This window comes from Rhinopithecus roxellana, chromosome 17 (genome assembly GCF_007565055.1).
Source record: "Rhinopithecus roxellana isolate Shanxi Qingling chromosome 17, ASM756505v1, whole genome shotgun sequence".
NCBI lineage: Eukaryota > Metazoa > Chordata > Mammalia > Primates > Cercopithecidae > Rhinopithecus > Rhinopithecus roxellana.
In genome coordinates, this window is record NC_044565.1 from 93494475 (window position 1) to 93519181 (window position 24707).

The following is a 24707-nucleotide window of genomic DNA, read 5'->3' on the forward strand; positions in this document are numbered from 1 at the left end:
ATCCCGTTTCCAGAGCCATGAGAAAATCAACCTCTGTTGTCTAAGCCACTCAGTGTGTGTTGTTTTGTTTGTTTGTTTGAGACAGAGTTTCGCTCTTGTTGCCCAGTCTGGAGTGCAATGGTGTGATCTTGGCTGACTGCAACCTCCGCCTCCCAGGTTCAAGCGATTCTCTTGCCTCAGCCTCCCGAGTAGCTGGGATTACAGCTACCCACCACTACACCCGGCTAATTTTAATATTTTCAGTAGAGACGAGATTTCACCATGTTGGTCAGGCTGGTCTCGAACTCCCGACCTCAGGTGATCTGCCTGTCTTGGCCTCCCAAAGTTCCAGGATTACAGACGTAAGCCACAGCACCTGGCCAGTGTGTGGTATGTTTTAATGGCAGCTCCAGCAAATGAATACTGTACCTATACTTTAGAACTATCCACATTTTACCAAATAGCTTTAGAACTAATGCCAGAAAGAACAATAACTGCCAACAAAATAAATAATTAGACTCGGTACATAAGTATTGACTCAATAGTAATTATGCATTTCTGGATTGCCTTTGACAGGATCACTTGGAAGCTAATGGTATTTAGCAAGCTGACTGCCACGACATATGAAAATGTATCCATTTTTCGACATTAAAAAATAATAAAGTTGGCCGGGAGCGGTGGCTCATGCCTGTAATCCCAGCACTTTGGGAGGCTGAGGCGGGTGGATCACGAGGTCAGGAGATCGAGACCATCCTGGCTAATACGGTGAAACCCTGTTTCTACTAAAAATACAAAAATAAAATAGCCAGGCATGGAGGCAGGCACCTGTAGTCTCAGCTACTGGGGAGGCTGACGCAGGAGAATGGCGTGAACCTGGGACGTGGAGCTTGCAGTGAGCCGAGATCGCGCCACTGCACTCCAGCCTGGGCTACAGAGAAAGACATCATCTCAAAAAATAAATAAATAAATAAATAATAATAGTAATAATAATAAAGTTGATCCAAAGTAACCACCTATCACTTTTATCATGTTAAACCCTTGTTTTCCATAACCAAATTTTAATTAGAAATGTCTAGAATTCAAACATCCTCCATCCCTAAGGCCTGATGTTATAATTTAGAATTTCCCAAAGTATGTTTCTCAGTGTATATGCACATTATAAATCTCCAAAAAGTGGCTGTCTTAGTGTATTCAGGCAGCTATAGCAAAATATCTTAGCCTGGGTAATTTATCAACAACAGAAATTTGTGGCTCACAGTTCCAGAGGCTACAAAGTCCAAGATCAAGGGACCAGCAGATTCACTGCCTGGTGAGGTCCTCTTCCTCATAGATGGTGCCTTCTAAGTGTCCTCATAGAAGGTGCCTAAGAGACAAGGCAGCTTCTTTTATAAGGGCATTAATGTCATTTATGAGGATGAAGCCCTCATTACCCAGTCACTTCCTAAAAGCCCCACCTCTTAATACTGTCACTCCGGGAATTAGGTTTCAATATAAGAATTCTGAGGAGTGCCTATTGTCTGACTGTTTTTCTCTCCAAAATTTACATATTGAAATCCAATCCTCAATGTGAAGATATTAAGAAGTGGGGCTTTTGGGAGGCGATGAGGTCCTGCAGGTGGAGTCCTTGTGAATGGCACTGGTGTGCTTATAAAAGAGGCCTGATAGAGCTTGTTTGCCTCTTCCATAGTATGAGGAGACAGCAAGAAGCCTTCATCTTTGAAGCAGACACTAAATCTGCTGGTGCCTTGATCTTGGATCTCCCAGTCTCTGGAACTGTAAGCAATAAGTTTCTTCTGTTTATAAATTGCCCAGTCTAAGGTATTTTGTTCCAGCACCATGAATAGACTAAAACAGAGGGTCACAAACACTGAGACCATAGCAGTGGCTATAGCATGAGGAGATTGCCACATAAATATTTGAACCCATCCTTCCTCAAACCCCCACTGTTGTTATTTCCCCCACCTCCACCCTCTCAGAGCATCTCATGGGAAGATATTCTGGAAAATGTTTCTTATGCCAGAACTTCACAAACTTGAATATTACAGAAATGACCTATGAATCCTGTTAAAATGCAGACCCAAGAGTCTACATTTCCAACAAGCTCCTAGGTACAGCCAATGCTGCCAAGGGGCACAGTTAGAACAACGAGATCTTTTGCTTTCTGTAACCAGCATACTCATGACCTGGATAGCAGTGTCTGTCCCTTGATATACTTGGACACACTCATCTGCAAACACTGGCCTGTCTTTATAGGTTGGGAGTGAAGCCACTAATGTCGATGGCCATGACTCTAGGGATAAACATGATCTTCCTGCCTCTGTGTATTGTCCTCACTTAGGATAGGGCTTATTTACTAGAGCACATAGTTTCCAGTAACTGCTTAGAAATATCCTGCATTCTTACTATCTTTTCATTTAAAAACTAAAGCAGATCACTAGGCAGAGAATTGGGAAATAAATTCCTGGCTCAATGAATTGCAGGAGTTAAGGCTCAGAGGTAGCAAGTATGCAACATGTCAGGGCACTAAGGAAAGATGCTAACTGTATGAAAGATTTATTTTCCTTTTTTAAAAGAGATTAATGGAAAGTAAAACTAAAGGTAGATTGATCATAGGCCTATCCAGAGAATTCCACCCAAATTTAACCCTCAGCTAATAAGTGCTTATGGAGTATGCACTATGTCTGCTCTGTGGTCGCATTTAATAACTGGTCCTAAACTTTATGGGTGATATGAATGCAATGGGCTTTGCCATCTTCCAGTGTCTTCTTTATACACATCTTCTCCAACATACTCTCTACCTACCTGTTCCTGTCCTCTTTCATGAGAGCCTTATTTTAAGCTAGCTGCCTTAATTAAAAAGAAATCAGTGAGAGAATCCTAATTAGGTATTACTACTTGAACAACAGTAAAATGTACCCTTCTGGAAGTAGTTTCAGAATACTAGGGCATTTTTTAAAATAGTGAGATTATAAGCAGCAGTAAGATCACAGAGAGAAAAAAAATTGTGACAAGAGGTTTTCACCAAATTACTGTGAGGAAAGAAACTGATGAGAATTTTGAGTAATGGTAATTTCAGAGATAATTTTAATTAAGAAACAAACCTTCACCTATTTCTTGTGTTATCTGCTGACTGCATTCATATCAAATGATGTGTGCTGCAAATGAACTGATGTAGGTATAGGGCACTGAGCGTACATAATTTAACTCTTAATATGCATATTTATTTAAAGATTATAGAGAAGTGATTCTCAACCAGGGATGATTTTGTCCCCCAGGAAATCTCTGACAATATCTGAATCATTTTTGGTTGTTGCAATTAGAGGGAAGTGTTCCTGGCTTCTAGTGGGTAGAGGCCAGTGATGCTACTAAACATCCTATAACACACAGGACTAACCCCTCACAGCAAAGAATTATCAGGACTAAAATGTCAGTAGTGAGGAGGTTGAGAAACCCTGATACACAATAATCTTATTTTACTCCTTAAGTACTTTGATTTCCATAATCTGTACCCAAGAAAAAAAAAATTCATTCAGAGTAGAGGAAAGGAGGCCAGGTGTGGTGGCTCACGCCTGTAATCCTAACACTTTGGGAGGCTGAGGTGGGCAGATTACTTGAGCCCAGGAGTTCCAGACCAGCCTAGGCAACATGGCAAAACTCTGTTTCTATTAAAAAACACAAAAAATTAGCCATGCAGTCCCAGCTACCCAGAAAGCATCACCTAAGCCCAGAAAGCCGAGGCTGCAATGAGCCATGATCATGTCACACCACCGCACTATAGCCTGAGTGACAGAGTGAAACCCTGGCTCAAAAAAAAAAAAAAAAAAAAGACAGAAAGAAAGAGACAACAATGACGACAATCAAAGTAGAGATCATCAGCTCCTTCGAAGTCATGATCATCAACCATAGTTTTCCAGAATGAAAAGCAATTAAAAGTACACCACCAGAACAACTATGAGTACATTAAGTTTCTGCAAAATTATAAATGTTTTTGAGGAAAACAGAACATTCACTGCTTTGAAAGTTATTGTAGAAGATATAAGTAGAAAATTATGAGCAACTATGTGCAAATGAAAACCTCTCTTCATTTCTAAGAAAACTTGTCATGGAAATTGTCATTTCACACTAAAGTTCTCCAAGATAGGCTAAAGACATATTAGCTTTGATGCTTTTTGTTGTGGATGTACACTTGGACTCTATCAGGCAAGAAAATCACTTGCACACATGTCATTAGCATTTTTTTGACTGTGAGAAAGTCTTCAGAATTCTGAGGCAGCCGTTTATTAATAGTATTTGAGCAAAAGCCTTTCTTCCACAATTCTAGTTAAGCAATTGGGACAAAGGTTGAATTGTTTTCATCTTGAGAAAAGTAATTGTTACTTTCAAATTTCCAGGCAAAAATCAAACCAAGAGAATTCATTGGATATTAGATGTTTTTCCCCCCGAAAACAATCAGGAGAAATAATGGGCAATAATATAACCCATATTTGTAGCAAGGCACTAGAATCTACAAGCATACAGAATAACCATTTGAAAGGTTTCTGGTGACAGGAGGACCATGGGGAGAAATAAGAAAGGTCAGACAGAGTCTGTGAAGCAAGTGAGAGAGGAAAATGGTCCTCAAGGCAAAATTCAAGGGCAGAAAAACAGCAAGAGTTTAACTTACAAATTAGAGCTGCATCAGGAAGAGCTGTGAGCAGAGGCAACCAGATTCCCTGCTTTCCCTTTCCTTTCCCACTTTCCTCCAATATATGAACTCTCTAGTCTTCCTTGTTCTGCTTGTCTGAACTTTTGACCCTGCTGCCACAGCCTGAATCTCTCCTCCTGCACTATTTCTAGCTGTATTTCCCGTGTCCTCTACAAGAATGGGGCCTGCTTTAATTCCTGACTGCCCCATTATTTGTGTGATTGGCTTTGGCTTTTTCGGCTGTGAACCTTACCTGGAGGGGTATGATTCGCCCTCCACAGTGGGCACTGAGATGGCGGGGTTCCCACCTGAGCCCCTTCCCCAGACGGGTATGAGGCTAAGATGTTGGCCAGCCAGGATGGAGACAAACACCTGGCTGGTATCGTGTTTACAGAATAGGCACAGGAAAAGTGTGCCAATCTGGATGTAAATTGCAAATTAGGGTTTTTCAAGCTCTATGTAACAGAGATACTTGAAGTCACCTACTTGAAAAGACTTGACTTTTTGAGATACTTGATTGTGGGGATGAAAACAGCCTCTTTAGCTGAGTGTTATGTTGGGATAGGTCCAATCACAGCCTATTTTTAGTTTGCAAAACTATTGATCCATGAAGTACTCTACTGCCCCACTGCCGTTAACATTCTCCAAGTCTCCAGTCTCTGTGCAGAAACTGTCATGACATTTTTACAGAAAAGCTGAGCACCTTCCCTCATACAGGCAGTCTGAAATGCATTTTTAAAGATACATTACAGGCTTTACCATCAAACTACCTTGTATTCTAAAATTAAGTTATAAACCACTCTTTTCCAAAAAAATCAAGTAATAAAATAGTAAGAAAATGTATGTGGGTGAGGGAAGGTGATAGAGCTCATGTGTCTTGGATTCCCCTCATATCAGCGTGGTAAGAAAATCATTTGGTTGGGATAATTTACAGATTTGGAAGGGCACGTTTGTTCTTTTGATCTTCCAAGAAAAGACTTAGAGAAGATAAATCATGAGGGTTCTATTGTTTTAAGATAAAAAATAACAACCTGTCAGTCTAAGTAAGTAACTATATTTTGGTGGCCACTGGTATTATGTGAAAATATTGACTCAATTCCAGGCACCTTGGATGTGTGAAATTCACACTCTGTGGCAGCTCCAGAATGTCTAAATAGGAGCAGCCAAAGGCAGGCCATCTGGTGGGAAGTGGTAGTGGGGAAATTTTCAAAAGGTGCATTTGCATTACAAACAGTATTTACTTAGATTTGTACATGAAGGTCAATTAAAATCAATTTTTTCCCCAAAAGATGCTCATGTTATATTTTACATATGATTAAAAAATATTTGTTCTTTAGATCAAAGAATGCATGTATGTGTCTAACACACATACCCCCATACTCACACATATTGGAGTGGCTTTGAGGGACAGAGAATGTTTCTGGAGACCTGAAAAGGGTGTGCTAATAAGCAAAACGATGTTATTCAAAGGCCTGCTGTACTGTAAACAAAACATACACTCTAGAATTTAAAGATTGAGGATGAAAAAAGAAAGTAAAATATCTAGTAATTTTTATATTAATTTCATGTTGAAATAATATTTTGGTTATACTGTGTTAAATATATTATTAAAACTAAAAAATAAAAAGAATGCCACACCACCTGCCAACCCTGGGCACTGTGGCCACTCACAATTATCAGCTTTTACCAACAGGCACTAATGTGCCTACAGAAAAAGAAAAAGAAACAAAACAAAAAGTGGAAGCTTTGAATTTTTATAAACAAATGGTCTCAGTTAATAACAGAATGTTACTTAGCTAAGGTGTAGATTTTTATGTGTGACAGGCACGGACGTGTATTCCCTCTTTGGCTTCTACTTACATAATGGCCAAGCTGATTAAGAGTTACTCAAACCTGTGTTTCAGACATTGGATCAGTCATAGGCCTAAGTTATGGGAGTACAATAAGGAGTGATGGGTTCCATATTGCTGGTCAGTTTTTGGTTTAGAACAGCTCAGCTACCATCTGTACTCCAAGCTTCAGCTCCTTATTCACCAGAGTGTGAGGTCACCTGGGAAACCACTGTAATGACATATTCTCCTTGCAACCCCAAAATTCAAGATTCAACCACAAATGTACCTGAGAACATGTCTTCCCTTTTCCTAGAATCTGAAATTGGGAAAGGTCCTTAGAATTGTAAAATATCAAAGATAGGCGGCACCTAAATAATGCTAAGCCAGATGCAAAATCTGAGGGTCAGAGAATTAAAGTGATCTGTCCACACACACAACAGTAGGGGTAAATCATTACACATCAAAGAAACTCCAGTCATCAGGGCCGAAGGACCCAACGTTGTCTTTTAAGGTAAGGGTTTAAAGTACACACCCACTGAGCCTCGGGCAGGCTTTGTGAGGTTGAATTCCACCTCCTTCTAAAACTAATGGAGTCAAAGAAACCTGAAAACTCATTTTTGGTTCTAAAAAGCAATGTCCCAATATATTATCTCTCTCCAGCTATGGCTTCAGGCTGGTTAAAAGGCTCTGTGACATTAAAAATCCCTTAGAGCTAGAAGAAATTGAACACATGACTATCGAATAATTTTTTTCCTGGGCACTTAAAACACTTCTTGCTCTTACATACCACATCATTTTTACTGGGACGTGATTTTTTTGTTTTTGCATTGAAGGTGTCTGATCTTAACAATATAAGGTTATAACTTTTCTGAGGTAGCTGCATAATATATACACACCTTTCAACAGTTGCAGAAAACACAAAATGCAAGAAAAAACATACATATATATGTATATACATACATGCAAAGAATAGAAACTCCCTACTTAGATGATGAAACAGCAAAACTAATTAGTATAACAAAAGACCAAGTATTTTCTACCTGTCTGCAGAAGCAACATGAAATGCAACCTTCTAATGTCTGGTGTGGCAACACTACTATTAAAGTCCAGCTGCCAGTTTCCTGGGGATCTTTCTAATACATCACAGCACTCTTCCTCAACTTTGGAGAGTAGACTAAACAATTTTACCAGTATGCTGGCTTATGATTTTATTATGGTGAGGGTAGGCAGGTAAGGAATGTACAAGGTTAGTATTTATAAACATGAATCTATACAGGTATAGCAAGCATATGGAACAGGAGAAAGAACATGGACCCAGGGCATTTGAATTCATTTGGTTCTGTCACTCATCCATCATTTAGTGACTTTGGTCAGGCTACTTTTAGTTTCCTTGAGCCTGACATTTCTCATCTGCAAAATTATGATATTAACTATTACAGCACTTCCTTAGAGGATTAGAAGAGATAATGCACTGAACATTACCATAGTATCTAGCACTGGGAACAAGCTAAGTGTTGATTCTGTTTCTCCTCCTTAGGTAGGGACAACATAGTTAATTGCCCTCTATTTTCTGGATGTTTCTTTGTAAGGGTACTTAATTCACCTATTGGGATATAATTTGGAGGTTTAGATATGGTATGGTTTGCTTTTATCTAAATGCCAGTGAAAAATTACAGAGATGAAATTGAGGGCTGGGTTTAAAGATTTTGTGTTTTATTTAGATATTTGAGTCCATTAGAAAGTTTTCATGGAAACGAATAGTTGATTCCTCTTACATATGAGAAAAATTGATTTCATAATAATGGCCCTACACTTTATAGTTTGACTGTGGTGTAAAGACTGAAATGTTACCTGGTAGTATTTACATTATGTGCATAGTTAATTCAAGCACTTCAATAGACCTTTGACATAAAAATACTGAATATCCTTGGACTCCACCAACTTGCAAGCAAGCTTGAAAATCTGTGGCATTTAGTAATTTGAACAGCTATGAATGATGCAAGCTGTGCAGGTGAAGACTCGTGAAGCTAGTGGGTGAGCTTACTTTATGGTCCAATACCAGTACCTGAAAGCAGTTTCATGATCTATTCCATTAGCATATAAGAATTCTTCTGCAGTAATATGCATTACTTTCAGGGTATGTGCAGTAAAATAAAGCTGTTCTCTAAAATGTGATTTCAGAGATATGAAACTTAATGCCTGTACAATAACACCAACATCAGCAGCTAACATTTTTAAACAATTACTCTGGGGCCAGAAACTGTGCTAAATAATTACACAAAGGATCAGACTTCAGGCTGTACAGATACCTTGGATAGGAGCCTGGGGGCAGTGTGGCACAGTGGCTAAGAATGTGGTCTCTGGAGTCTGCGATACTTGGGCTCATGCATGGATTCTGCCTCTTTCTAGCTATGTGACATTGGGTCAATTATTAAACTTCTTAAAACCTCAGGTTTCTCATCTGTAATTTGAAGTAAAAAATAATGGCCACTTCGTAAGGTTGTCAGAAGCATTAAATAAGGTAATAGAGAGTTACTTTTAAAACCCTAGCCTTATATCTAAATACTTAAGAGTCTAAGGTGGGCCCTTGAACTTTTCTGCAATGCTTTATTGTATATTACAGAAAACCTTACAAAATACGGTAGGGTTTAAGAATTGGGGAATTTATGGAGGAGAGTAGTACTGGAATATATACTTCTTAAATGACAAAATAAAATTTACTGTAAGTTTAACATATGTGAGCTGAACAAAATAGCTCTTACAGAATATTATTATTTACAGGCTTGCTATGGCTCGATTAGAGAAACTTCAGTAACTCAGTTCTAGTTCAAATATTATTAGCTGGATTGGGGAAGGCAGCAAGGAGAAAAAGGGGTATGAGAATATTGAGTTTGTCTTCAAAAAATGCATGGAGGTCCAATTCCATCAATGTAGTTTTTTGTTGTTATTTTATTTTTATTTTTATTTTTTGAGATAGAGTCTCACTCTGTCACCCAGGCTGAAGTGCAGTGGCATGATCATCATCAATGTAGTTTTTGGTGAAATTTTTCTTGATTTTCTTTCTAGTTCATGGTTTGAAACAAGGCCCTGGAACATACAAAAATCTTACATTTATTTAAACCCAGGACATCTGTGTAGGGGTTTTAGGACCACATCTATCAAACAACTGAAGCCAGAGCCAATTGAGAAGCAGCCTGAGATTGTAGGCTATGTTTTATTAAAGTATTAAAGTTTCAACTGATTATGTCAAAACATGGATTCATCCCAGACTCTTCTCTGTCTCACACATCCCAAATCCAGTATTTCAGCTCAACCTTGAAACTACAGGAAAATCGAGCCACGTCTTCCCACTGACCTTGCCTCTCTTCTAGTCATAGTATTAATCACTTGCTGGACTATTGCAATATTATTTTACATATTCTTCTTTCTTTGCTTTCTATTACTCTATGATATATTTTCCATCAAGCAGCACTGTGAACTTTTAAAAATGGAAGTCAGATTATGTCATGCCTTTGTTCAAAACCTTCCAATGAACTCAATATCTGAGTAAAATACAAAATCTTTATACCCAGCTCTCAATTTCATCTCTGTAATTTTTCCTCTCACTCTCGGCTCCAGTCACACTGGTCTCTTTGTTCTCCACCAAACATGCAAAGCACACTGCTGCCCTGGGGTCTCTGGACTTGTTTTTTTCTCAGGCTGGAATGTTCTTCCACTCCCTTCACATCTCTATTTAATAGTCATCTTAGAAGGGAAGCCTTTCCCTACCTCATATGCCCTCCTCCTTCATTCTTTACCATCCTACTCTGTTTAATTTTGTGCTACAGCACATAGTTCTGCCTTACATAGTATACACTTACCTCTTCCTTTCTTATCTTTCCCAAGAGAATGCATGTCCCATGAAAGCGGGAACTTCCTCTGATTTGTTCACTGTTACGTTGCCAGCAACTGGACCAGCATCAACACATGGGCCTCTCAGGAAATATTGCTGAATGCAGCATTGTGCAAGGGGAGGGATTAATTGAGAAGAGCAATTTACTCAAGGGTGAAAGGAAGGCACTCTGGTGCTGAACTGATGGATGATCACATTAGTGATTCTGAATATTAGGGTTTGACTCTGACTTCCAAGCCCTGCATTTCCAGTAGATATAGCTTCTCATCCTTCATGAGGCACTGCTATCAGGAGTAACTAAGCCAAGAGGATGAAGCAGAGAATTGAGATTCCCTTGTCTATCTCATCATTGCTATGGCTTCAGTGCTGTACTTTACTTTGTCAGATAGAACTGGCTCCCTCTCTCACATCCACTAGCTGAGGATGAGAGCAGAAGCACACTTGTCAGGCAGAGGACAGGAAAGGAATGATAGTGGAGTTAGGGACACAACTTCAGGAGCCCCTTGAGAGAGTTAATTCGACTCCTCAGGGATCCTAGTAGCAAAGAGCAGGTGTTTTCTACTTGATACAAATAGTGTTTCTTCACAGACTTGAAATTCCTTCTTGGTAGTAAATTAGACAATTAAAAAGGTACAAGGCTTCTTTATTGCTGATCTCCAAGGTGACCCGTAGGATCCTACAACTGTGCTATTGAAATATATTACCTCTGGGGCCCAAAAGCTGGCAACATCACTGGCTACATCCATTACTGTATTCCTTTTTAAGCACCATGTCTTTCTTGAATACCTGCTATATGATAGGTGCTTGGCTAGGAGCTGGGTTGTAGTTAGGATTAAATTAGATATGGTCTCTTTCCTAAAGGAATTGGTAAACTAGCAGAAGAACTAGCATACAGTTGTAGAGCTGAATGGGTACAATCCTAAAGTAAATGGGATGTCATGAAAGTGAAAGACACAGGGAACTGATTCCACCTGGGGCCATGATGTTCAGGCTGAAAGCTGAACAATGCCTAGAAACTAGAGGAAAGGATAGAGTGGGGAATGCATCCGGAAACGAACAACACAAGCTTAGGTCTAGGATGGGAGGGAGCCTGGCACATTTAACAAGCCAAAGATGGCAGGTGTGGCTGATTCCCTGTTGGGGGAGGGGGAAGGAGGGGACAGGAAGGTGAGCCCGAAGACTGAAGAGAAGGTCTAATCCTGAAAGCCACGTAAGCTTCTTTACAATGTTGGTCTTTAACCTGATAAAAAGAGGAAGTCTCTGAAAGGCCTTAGGCAGGGAAATTATATGATTTTATTTGGATTTTTAAAAATTCACTCTGACTGCTCTGTGCAGAAGGGATTGTAGAGGGCCAGGCAGATGAAAGAGGCCTGTGGGGAGGCCACTGCAGTTGCCTGCACAATAGAATGTGTGCCTTGCACTCAGGTGTGCATGGTAGAGATGGGGGAGAAGGGAAACCAGGCAGGTTGACTGAGCAGGCAAGAAACAGAAGGAATAAAACAAGTTCAGACGCCCAAATATTGATCTTGCATCTCATTTTCAAGATTAGCTTTTCTTTTCATTGTGGTGATGCATATTTTGTGTCCAATTTACATCCATTCCACCCCAGCCCTGATCAAAATGCTTTGTGGCTGAGTTGCCATAATTTGTACTCCATGTCTCCGGAAGGCTTAGACGTGAGGTATAACAGGTGTTTCTGGATCAGCTCGGAGTCAACCCCCCCTTGAAGTCCTTAGCTAATCTTTAGAAGGGCATGATTCCGAAGGTAAGAGAAAATTACTAATAATTATTTTATCTAGTTCTACAGATGATACTTCCTATAGTGACTTTACATCACAGTTGACCTGTCAAATTCTAATCAACACACCCTGGTGGAAGTCTCCCCAAATTTTATTAAACGTTATAAATATTGTGGAGAAAAACAAAAACAAGAACAAAAAACTTCTCAAAATTTCACTTGTTAAAGCAATTATGAAAACCCATATTATTTTTTCCTATGAACATTTCTATACACTAAAACTGTCCCTGTTGAGGATTTTTCTAAGGTTCATAACTTCTGTAGGTTGTGAAAGGGTCAAATCACTTCATAGACTCCATTTTTATGAACATCAAACTGGGAAAAAATGCCACACAAATATAAGGAAAAAAAAAACATAGATAGCAAACTGAATATACTGTCATTAAACTCAAGAAAAATGCTGAAGGACTAAAACCATCATCAGTGATTCATAGATTATTTCACATATTTATGAATGATTCTTATGTGATTAATGAAAATGTAGAGATTCATCAGAGGTTTTCAAATAGAGATCAAAGTTGCCCTGGGAAGGATTGGAGGTTGTGCTTAAAAAGGAGAAAGGGCATTAAGTGAGGGAATTGTAGGAAATAGACAGACCTCCAAGCTTGTTATTTCAGTTCAGTCAGAACTGTTTTTATTGATTTATTCATTTATTTGAGGTATGTAAGTCCCAAAATTTCCACTGGATAAAAAGAGATCTGACTAAAAATACTAACAACAAAAACAACAACAACAAAACACCATAAACTTATCTAAATGAGCCCTCTCAGGAATTTGCACTTCTTCACATGATGGAGTAGCCTACAAGTGACCCACTCGCCTGCTGAGAACCACTAGAAATACACAATAAAAGCAATTTACTTGAAAGCACAGGAGAGCTGCCAAAGATGTCAAAACTTAAACTACATCAAAAAGAGCGGCTCATTGAGTGGAGCCTAACCTTCCGCCTGTCACTCCAGTCACCCTCGCTGGGATTTGCTAATTCTTAGTGTTGAAAGAGAATCTGAGAAGTCAGAAAGAAGGTCGCTGCTGAGAGGAAGAGAATTCCTTGGAGTTTTCAGCAATCTCATAGGGCTGAGGAGGCAAAAAACGGAGCTGAGCACAGCCCCGCTGAGGCAGCCAACTCGGACTTAAGATCCCATAGAGAAGAGAGGTTCAAAGAAGCAAGCTTGGTGCTTCATCCTCAGCTTTTCTGCAAGGCGTTTGACAGTCAATTAAGTTACAAATAGCAACAGGCAAGAAGCAAATTGAGACTGTCCAAAAAGCAAGGCAAAGCAAACTCAGTCTCGTGGTGTTAAAAAAACAAAAATTGGGGTTTGTGATTCACAAATGAGGTGACACGTCTGATCCTCAGTTGGCCACCCTGGAAGATTATCCTTCAGGACTGTGGTGAAAGAAAGGTAAGTTAACTTTAGAAGTGCTACAACCTAGGTTCAAGTCACTTTAATCTTTGATTGCAATGAGATGGTTTGCCTCTCTGCTGCCCAGCAGAAAATAGGGTGAATCCTCTCTGGAAGGAGAACACATCATCCAGACCCTCTATATCTGTCCACACAAATGTTTGCCATTCAATCTAATATCACCCAGCATATTAAAAACCACAATCACAAGAAAAATTAATAAAAACAGACAGGCAATAAAGTCTGTCTCCATTTTCAAAGCCTCATAGAGTCCCATAATATTTCACTTAAACATGTCTAAATTCAATAAAACATGGCACATTCCAGTCATCAGTCAGACATTAAGGATGAACTGTAATGAACAGTCCTAGTCTATTTTGATTGTTTGCTGGGCCAGGCGCGGTTGTTCATGCCTGTAATCCCAGCCCTCTGGGAGGCCAAAGAGGGCGGATCACAAGGTCAGGAGTTTGAGACCAGCCTAGCCAACATAGTGAAACCCTGTCTCTACTAAAAATACAAAAAGTTAGCTGGGCATGGTGGCAGGCACCTGTAATCCCAGCTACTTGGGAGGCTGAGGCAGGAGAGTTGTTTGAACCCGGGAGGCAGAGCAGAGATCACACCACTGCACTCCAGCCCAGGTGACAGTGCAAGACTCCATCTCAAAAAAAAAAAAAAAAAAAAAGAACGTTTGCTGACAGTTTTTAAATCAGTCCTACCCTTCCCCCATTTCCCTTTTGTCCCCGAAATGGGCAAACTGATAAGAGGCGCACCTTTTTATTGCTATTGGGAAATTCAAACCACTAAAATCCTGGCTGTCACATAGAAATCCTGACCCCAGCCACATGTCCTAACATGATAAAAACTAAACCCACTTATTCTTCTCTTTGTTTGGACCATTATAAACTGGCATAGGTGCCTGCTCTGCTGTCCCTGAAGTCCCACTGCATGAACAATAAACCTGTCTGGACCCTCTTGGTGGGTGTGTTGCATCATCAGTATTAACATGCCAGTGGATTTTGAATGTGTTGGGGGCTGCCATCTGTGGAGCCGCCCTGAAACAAAGACAAAATTGACCCAAACATTGCAGTTCTTTGACTTAGCCTTTTGAAATAACTATGATTAATCAGTTTTTTTAAAAGGAAATAACTTAATAATAAATTTTACTAGAGAATTGGAATCCCTTTAAAAAAGAATCAACTAGAAATTTAAAAAAAATTGAACTCAATATATAAGTTTTAACTATATTGGACACACATGAATAAGCGAACTTAAAATTAGGGCAGTAGAAAATAACCAGACTTAAGCACAGATTAGAGGGAAATTTATATCCTTAAATGCGTACAGCACTAAAATAAGAAAGGTAAGAAATTAATGACATGATTATCCATTCCAGTAAGTTAGAAAAGAAGAAGTAAGTTCTACTGAAAGAAAAAAAAAAAAAGAACTATGAAGAAGAGAGCAGAAATAAATAAAATAGAATACAAACAAATCTATAAAGCTGAAAGCTTATTTTTAAAATTGATAAACTACTTGCAAAAATAATCAAGGAAAAAAGAGAAAATATTTATTAGTTAAATGAGGAGTGGGGAAAAAAGAAACAGTACTGCAGATCCTTATACATCTAACAAAAACTGCATATGTATTATGGACAATTTTATGCCAGTGAATTAGAAAATTAAATGAAATGACAAATTCCTAGAAGGCAAATTAACAAAGCTGATCTTAAAAGAAATTAAACAATGTAAACAGTCATACGATTTTAAACTTTTCTTCAAATCCTCACACTCACATTGTTTTATCAGTGAATTCTACCAAACATTTAAAAAATAAATGAGGCTCATCTTAACACATTCGCTTCCAAAAAATTAGAAAGAAGGAAAAATTTACAATTCATTTTTTAAGGGAAAGCATAACTTTGATATCAATACCTCTGAAAGAGAATAAAGGAGATGAGAAAATCATCTCAACATCTGCAGAAAAAGCATTTGATACAAGTCTATACTTACTCATAATTTTTTTAAAGTCTTTTGGCAAATGGGTAATAGAACTAGCTTGACCTAATTAAGATATCTGAAAGAAACGTAGAGCAAATAATATAATTAATGGTAAAGAACTGAAATTTCCCCACTGAGATCCAGAAATCACAAAATATTTATCACCACAATATTGTACTGTAGGTCCTAGCTAGTACTATAATGCAAGGAAAAAAAATAAACTGTAAGTATTGGAAAAGAAGAAATACACTTACATGATTTGGCTGTGTTCCTATCCAAATCTCACCTTGAATTGTAATAATCTCCACGTGTCAAGGGTGGTGCCAGGTGGAGATAACTGAATCATGGGGGTGGTTTTTCCCCATACTGTTCTCCTAGTAGTGAATACATCTCATGAGATCTGATGGTTTTATAAGGGGGAGTTCCCCTGTACAAGTTCTCTTGCCTGCCACCATGTAAGACGTGTCTTTCCTCCTCCTTTGCCTTCCGCCATGATTATGAGGCCTCCCCACATATGTGGAACTATGAGTCAATTAAACTTCTTTCATTTATAAATTACCCAGTCTTGCATATGATACATCTTTATTAGCAACATGAGAACAGACTAATACAACAGTCATAATTTGCAGGCACATGACTATGTACATAGAAAATCCAAAAGGAAATTGTCAAAATTTTTGAATTATTAACTGAATTTATCAAGTTTAATGGATATAAAATCAATATACAAACGAACTTTTTCATATTACAGACACAGAAACTAAGAAAGGTGCCTATATCCACACACTTTTCAAAACTAGAAAAAGGCTAACACTCGGCTCAGTGCTTCAAGTTTTTGTGTTTTTTTTTTGTATATATGCAAACTTGTAGATTTCAGTTACTCCCTAATCAATCAGAGGCCAGTCCACACACTAGCCCCTGTATCTCCTAGGCATCAAGACATTAAAATGCTGCTGGCCACAGTGACCATCCATGGGAAATGAAGGGAATACCTGATGGAGGCAAAGTGCAATTTTCTGAAATGTGGAGCTGCAAGTAATCTAAGCTTTCAGCTTCTGTCTCAAGTTGAGGATCAAGAATCACAGGTAGTGAACGGATTTACCTACAATGGAACCTAAAGACAGGATAAGGGGAAATGGTGGATATGTCCAGGGCCTGTCTCAGGAGAAAGGAGAGTGAGTGGAAAAAGCCGAGTCTTTGGCCCCAGTCTCATATTTACACAAGATGTTAAGTCTGAACTTCAAATATGTCCTGCAAATGAAGTAAAGACACTAAGAAAACTGAAAGTAGATGTTTATCACACAACTTGAAATCCATGTCCCATTCTTCATCCACAGCGTCTACAACACACCATCAATTAATATTTTCAGTAAACTCTGCAGTTATCTTGTAAATGCTGTAATTATATAGATGGGATGGTATATTTATATGCTAACATTATTTTATTACATGTGAATATTTAAAGGTTTGTATGACCCATCAGCATTTTTTTTTCCTCCTCCTCTTTCTTCCCCTCCTTCTGTACCCATATCCTCCTCCTTCTCTGCCTTCCCCTTCTCAAAACATGAAAATGGTCAGAGCTTCCAAGGTCAATCTTGGAAAGACTCTGGATCCCTAAATAGCTAAGTGAACTCTCCGAGCATGTAGGTGGAATGTGAATGGTGATATAAGGCTTGCCTGGTATGAGAGAACAGAGCTAGAAAAACTGCTTTGATATTGTGAGTATTACCCTAGTTTTAGCTCTAGGCTGGTATTGTCTCAAGACATTGGGGTTACGGCAGAAAGTTCAAAGCTTCCATTATTGTGGCCAAGGTTTTTGCACATAGAACCTGCTGACAGCTGTCATGGGTGATGGCTCAGTCTGTATCCTAGAGAAGCAGAGGCTTGACGTAGGACTTCCTGTTGGCTGGGTGTCTTCAGCCCGAGGCACCTGCAGTGCTGGATTAACCAAGGAGCAAACTAAGCAGGTCCTTAGGATGCAACTAAATCAAATACCACCCCCATCACCCACTCCAAGAAAAGCAGAGATGATTTTACATATAATGAACTTACTGAGAATTTTAATTTTTCCATCCAAAGGAAAAAAGAAAACTTATTTCCTTTCAGCTTGCATTTAAGTCTTCTGTCATTTTAAGTGATTTTATTTTATTATGAATTAAAGTGGGAATGCATCACAGTGGTGGTGGTGGTAGGATTAAGTGCTCAGAGCCTGTAAAAGTTTTAACCTGGCCCTAATAACCATTCCCTAAATTTTCCAGGATCCATCCTCATCCCTCCTGGGCTCTTGTTCTCTAATACACATATTTCTTGTGTAACATCTCTATTTTCTATTATATTTAGCCCCACATCACTAATCCTACCTTTGCCAGGCTCTTGGTTTTCAGCTCCTAAATTTAGGCAGCCTAGTTATCATTTACTTTGTACAATATTTTTTTTCAATATTACCAAGTAAAATTTTGAATTTATAAAGCAACTCCCACAGATTCCTCTAACACATAAAATATACTTACAATGCTTAACTTACCCTAGTACTGCCCCAAGATCTTCCACCAAAAGTTCAAACGTCTCTTTGGGGGGAGGTGTGATTTTTTTTTTTTTTTTTTTTTTTTTTTTTTCAAGTTCCCAGTGTGGACAGCGTCTAGGCACCACTGGGTGGAATGGACAGTGGTTTGAGGAGGGAGAAAAGGGAGAAGCGTCCTAGGCCTCCATTTAGAAATTTTAATTTACTCCCTCAAATCAAAGCTGGCATTCAGCACTTCAGAGTGTCCCTTCTACTTCTTTTGTTTCAGCTCCTGCTTGTTGTTCAGGAAAATTGGCAAATATGTTTCAGAGCATGCTTAGAGGTGTGAGACAGACAAAAGAAAGATGACTGATAGCTTGATTCCTTGGAAAGGAGGTACAGTAATCAGAAAGTAAAGGAAAGAATGATTCCAGGACTTTATTTCTCCAAAAACACAACAGAATAGCTCTCTAGTGAAATTCTAAGAGCCAATGCAGAGATTGAACCCATCAGTAAATTCTAGTCTTCAGGCCCCTCCACACTTACCTCTACCAGTTTGTTGGCATGCTCGCGGAAAACCTGGGCATATTCTTTCACTTCCTTTTCATTTCCACTCTTTGCTGCCTCAATGAGAACTAGCAAAGGAACATTGGTTTCCAAGAAAGAATCAGATATGTGATCCATCACTGCTTTCCGAAGCTACAGTTGAAACAGAAACAAAAAATGACATACAATTAAGAAACAGTAGAATTGTCCATTTTTTTCTAAACTGCTTTTGAACTCTCATTACCCAGGGAGATAATATTCCTATTTTCTTTTTAAAATTTCCCCAGAGCTTATACTATTAAAGGAAAACCAATGACTGATGGAAGCATGTGAATTAAACATATTATATGTCAACTTGAAAGTTACATAAATGGCCTGTTGCTCAATACACTATGGGCCCTCTCCCATCAAAGGTCTTCTCTCATCCTTCATTGACCCAAACCTTCAGGATGTTCTGAATCATGACACAGTTGAAGAATTCAGGCTCTTTGAAAAGGAAAAATCTAGGCATCAACCAACAAGTTGGGAGAACTTTGGATAAAGATCTAAACTTTGAAGCAAACCCTGCAACTTTGCCACTGTGCAGTCTCTTGCCCATTGTAGATCCATTGTTTGTGTTAGATAGAAGCAGAAACATGAAACATCTAACAATCTCAAAACTGTTTGTGTCCAGGTGCTATGATGACATAGTTGCTATGTTCCAGAAATACTTATAATTATTCTTCAAGATAAATGAGAATAAACAAGCCCAAATCTTCTAACAATGCATAATTATACATCATTCCCACATTGTTAAAATAGAAAGCAGGGCAGCTGCATGAAAATAAAACGAAACTGTCCCTGAAAAATCACCTTGGTGCTGTTTTGTTCATAATTATCTGAATGTATATAGGATGTATATAAAAATAAACAGAAGACAAGATGATAAACACTCTGAATGTTTTCCAAACAAATATACCTATTCAGGAGCATTCAAGTGAATCTCTTGATAGGATGACACACACACATTCGTTATTGGTCAGAACAAGGAAAATTAGGAGCAAATCTAATTCCTTTTTGTACTAATTACCGTAAGGTATGCATGAAAGTATGTATAACTTAGTTTGGTTTAACTCTGAATTGTGTTTGACATTTTACCATATATAATGTAATAAAGTCTATGTAAAGTTAACATCTCCCACATACTCATTTGATAAAGTGTATTACATTACTGCCTGGGATAATGTTGGTTATTGGTGAGCTCATATATAATGTATCATTTACTCAGCTAAAATCTTTGCATATTATATCATTTCATTCCTATTACAAACTATGAGATAGGAATGATTCTTATACTAGTTCTTCAAATGAAGAAGCTTGGACTTTAAAAAGTTAAATAACTTGTCTGCAGTCATAAGTTAACAAATGGTAGTGCCTAGGGTAAAAAGGTCTGAAGGAGATCCTACAGTGAACACTTGAAACTGACCTGCGGTGACTCTCTTCCAGAACAGGCCCACAATGGAGGAAAAAATATTTAGAGTAGAATCAAAACTGAACTTGACAGGGACAACAGAGACGAAAGAGAAGGTTGAGATAAAGTAGGGGGGATAAGAAGAGTCAGGTTATCTCAACAATCAGACAAACATTTTTTAATACCACACAAAAATAACAGAAGTGAGAACTCCGGGAACTTGAAAAGCTATCTGCATCAAACCTCTTTCTAAGCCTTCAGGAAGATAATGTTCACAAAAATGAGCAACTTAAAATTATCAAGGTCAAATCTCATCCAAAGTTATTATAAGAAAATTAGATTAAGAAATATATTATCCCTAAGCATACTGAAAGCATGCCAAAAGGATATACTTATAAAATAGATTAAAACTGTAACCTACCATTTCAAATAAATTAAAAACATCACAAAAATAATATAAAATATGGAAGAACATGACAAATCCGAATAAGAAAAACTAAAGAATTAGGTCATGAAACTCAAGAAAGAATGATAAATAAAAGAAAATCATTTGAAAAAGACAAGAATGAATAAACACCACAACAAATGCCATAAGACAAATAAAGTAAGGAAAAGTTTTAAATCCAAAAAAATATTTTTTAAAGAGCTAAAAAACCATTTGAGAAAATATGACAAATATTGAAGATAGGCAAAGAAAAGTCAATACAGGGCTACCAGAAGGTCCATGAAAAAAGAAAATCAAAACAAGAAAAACAGAATGAATACCAAAAATTATAATCAATGAAAACTTTCCAGAATATATGGTATATATTGAAGCTGTATTCTAATACTGTATATTTTTAAATTGCTAAGGTGGATTTTTAATGTTCTCACTACAAAAATAAGTATGTAAGGTGATGAATATGTTAGCTTAATTATTCATAATATATACATATATCAAAATATCACACTGTACTCCACAAACATATATGTAAATGAAAAATAAAAAATTTGAAATTAACTTTGGGAGGCCGAGATGGGTGGATCACGAGGTCAGGAGATCGAGACCATCCTGGCTAACACAGTGAAACCCCATCTCTACTAAAAAAACACAAAAAACTCGCCGGGCGAGGTGGCGGGCGCCTGTAGTCCCAGCTACTTGGGAAGCTGAGGCAGGAGAATGGCGTAAACCCGGGAGGCGGAGCTTGCAGTGAGCTGAGATCCGGCCACTGCACTCCAGCCTGGGCAACAGAGCGAGACTCCATCTCAACAAAAAAAAGAAAGAAAAAAAAATTGAAATTAAACAAATAACCTACAATCTGAAAGAATGTATTGTGTGCCTGAGAAGACTGACCCGTAATTATCAACCAAGATATTTTCCAGTAAAATGACTGAATTCCAAAGAAAAAATGAGGGGAAAAAATCTGCAATTCAGCAAATATAGCATATGATTTATACAGGAAAAAATAGATTATCATCAGACTTTTTAATAGTAAAGATTTATGCCAAAGGAAAATATTATCTTTAAGATACTCAAGGAAAGATAATGTAAACTAAGAATTTTATAACCAGCAAAACTGACTTTCAAGGATATAAGGCATAGAAAATCTGATAAAAACACAAGAACTCAAGAATATTGTTCTCATGACCCTTTCCTATCTAGTTATTTTAAGAATTAAATTTTCAGAGTTAAAATAACTAGAAAAATATTAACATAAAAAGTGACAGAATATAGCATGAATGTTTGTATACTCTGACAATAAAGACATATTACAACACTGTGAAAAGGGGACGAGAAAGGGAATAGAAAATACCAAAATATTTTAAGCATTTTATGTGATTTTAATTATAGGGGAAGTATGAATATTGTTATTCCAACATTATTGTGTTTAAAGGTAAAATAAAGCAAATGATTAACTATGAAATTTTAATTCATCATTTCCTATGCCCTTGCTAACCAGAAGTGTTGGTAGGGTAGAAAATAATTAAAGAAAAATTCTCCCATGCTAGATCTGAATTAGAAATGCCAGTAGAAACACATAGGATTTGATTCAGATTTATTGAGGCATAACTGACAAATAAATTTGTATATATTTAAAGTGTATAATATGATGATTTGATAAACATACATTTTTTATAAACATATTTATTGTGAAATAATTGCTACAATTGAGTTAATTAACATATACATTCCCTTATATAGCTACCTTTTTTTTCCTATTGGTGAGAATACTTAAGATCTACTCTCTTAGCAAATTTCAAGCATACAGCACAGTATTTTTGATAATCATCACGGTGTATATTAGATTCTCATAGCTTATTCACTGTATAACTTACAGTTTGTACCCTTTGACCAACATTTCAACCATTTCACCACCCCCACCTCCAGCCCCTAGCAACCACTGGCTTACTTTTTGTTTCTGTGAGTTCCACCTCTTGTTTGTTTGCTTTTAGGTTCCATATATAAATGATGTCATATAGTATTTGTCTTTCTCTATCTGGCTTATTTCACTAAGCACAATTCCCTCCAAGTCCATCCATGTTGTCACATATAAAAGATTTCTATTTTTATATGGTTAATAATATTCCATTGTGTATATATCTATTTATCTGTCTATCACATTTTTTATCCATTTATCTATCAGTGGACACTTGGTTGATTCCATGTCTTGGCTATTGTAAATAATGCTGCAAGAAACATGGGGGTGCAGATATCTCTTTTAGATATTGATTTATTTCCATCAGATTCTACCCAGACATGAGATTGTTAGAAAATATGGTAGTTCTAGTTTTAATTTTTTGAGTCACCTCCATACTGTTTTCTATGATTGTACCAATTTACATTCCCACAAACAATGTTCAAAGCTTTCCTTTCTCCATATCCTTGCCAACGTTTGAAAACATGAGATTTTAAATTGAAAACATACAGACACTTGCAAACACTTTCTCAATTCTGTCTAATGAAAAAGCCTGAAAATAATGGCTAGCCTAGTAGTGATCAACAACTTGAAACACAACTTTACACTACAAAAACATAAAACAAAAACACATGGATGCAGCTGGAAACCATCATTCTTAGCAAACTATCACAAGAAGAGAAAACCAAACACCGCATGTTCTCACTCATAGGTGGGAACTGAACAATGAGATCACTTGGACTCGGGAAGGGGAACATCACACACTGGGGCCTATCATGGGGAGGGGGGAGGGGGGAGGGATTGCACTGGGGAGTTATACATTATATAAATTATGAATTGATGGGTGCTGACGAGTTGATGGGTGCAGCACACCAACATGGCACAAATAGACATATGTAACAAACCTGCACATTATGCACATGTACCCTAGAACTTAAAAGTATAATAAAAAAAAAAAAAAAAAAAACAGTGCTTCATGGAGAAAGGGCTGATTCCAGGCACTCTGAGGCCAGGATTGTACAAATAAGCTTGAAATATCTTGTCACGCCAGGTAGCAAAGAACTATCAAAGACTCCCAGGGGCATGCCAGAATAACAGGAGGCTCCCACTGGCCAAAGATAGAGATGCTTTGAGTTGAAGATAAAAGACATTCCCTGCCTCCCAATAAACTTAGGTCCTTGCATACATGAAGGAGAACTGCCTAGTGTTCTGTTACTGCCCCAGTATTGTACATTATTAAGAAATGTAATTCTGTTGTCCAGAGCCTTTGTACATTTTGAAGTTTATTAACTACAGTAGTTGGCCTGCCCTAATTTAACCTGAAAATAGAATTTTTATTTTCCTACAAATTCTGCCTTCCCTTACTTAGATCCTTTCTACTTGAAGTGTGGGCCACTGACCAGTACCACTGCCATTTCCTGGGAGCTTATTAGAAATGCAAAACCAAGACCCATCCAGACCTGCTTTTAACCAGAATCTGCATTTTACTAAGATGCCTAGGTGATCCTTCCACATTATAAAGTTTGAGGAATGCCTCCCTAGAAGACCTATTGTCAAGTTCTTAGTCTCAAGCATCAGAAACTAATTCTAGCTGATTTAAGCAGAAAGATTGACTCATCAGTTCACAAGATGGGCAGAATTCAGGAATGTTAAGACACCCTGTGTCTTTGTGACAATAGGTTTTGATTCAAAATGTTAGGCAGACCTGATTTTCATCTGCGTGAAACAGAGACCAGAACTCTAGGACATACATCCTCACCTAGTTAAAGAGTACAGGAGGTAGCGGCTGGGAGAAAAGTATTCTTTGAAAACAAGTGTTTTGGCCATTTAAGAATACAGAGATTCATAACATGAGAAATTCCCTGAACACAGAAAAGGAACTCAGATACTGACCCGAAAACAAAAAAGTGGCCAGCAAAGAAAAGATCTCGCAGAAAACTAATTCAGAGATTCAAGCATGAGTGGAAGTAGAAAATAAATAGAGATACATTTATAAGAAATAATTAAAAGGTGAAAAGTTGTTTATGAGGAACAAGATCAAAAGCTATGAACTAGGTCAGGAATGGCAAGTATGCTACAACTCTTCCTTTCTATGCCTGCACCAGACATGATTAATCAATTACTGCATTCTTTTCTGCTGAGCTCAAATACTACTTTATAATCCTTTTCAACACAGTGTTCCAAGTAGCTACTACTAATCAATCCCGTTTCTCCTTTCTTTCTTTGCTAAACCTCC

The 24707-nt window shown here is 37.8% G+C and overlaps 1 protein-coding gene across 8 annotated transcripts in view; it reads right to left on the reverse strand.

Moving 5' to 3' along the window:
• CTNNA2 (catenin alpha 2) overlaps positions 1-24707 on the reverse strand; it is a 1154891-nt gene that overhangs the window by 211565 nt on the left and 918619 nt on the right. For all 8 annotated transcript variants that reach the window (XM_030921682.1, XM_030921679.1, XM_030921677.1 and 5 more), the window contains one exon: positions 18626-18778. In XM_030921682.1, coding sequence (XP_030777542.1) covers positions 18626-18778 — 153 coding nt within the window. The remainder of the gene's footprint in view (positions 1-18625; positions 18779-24707) is intronic.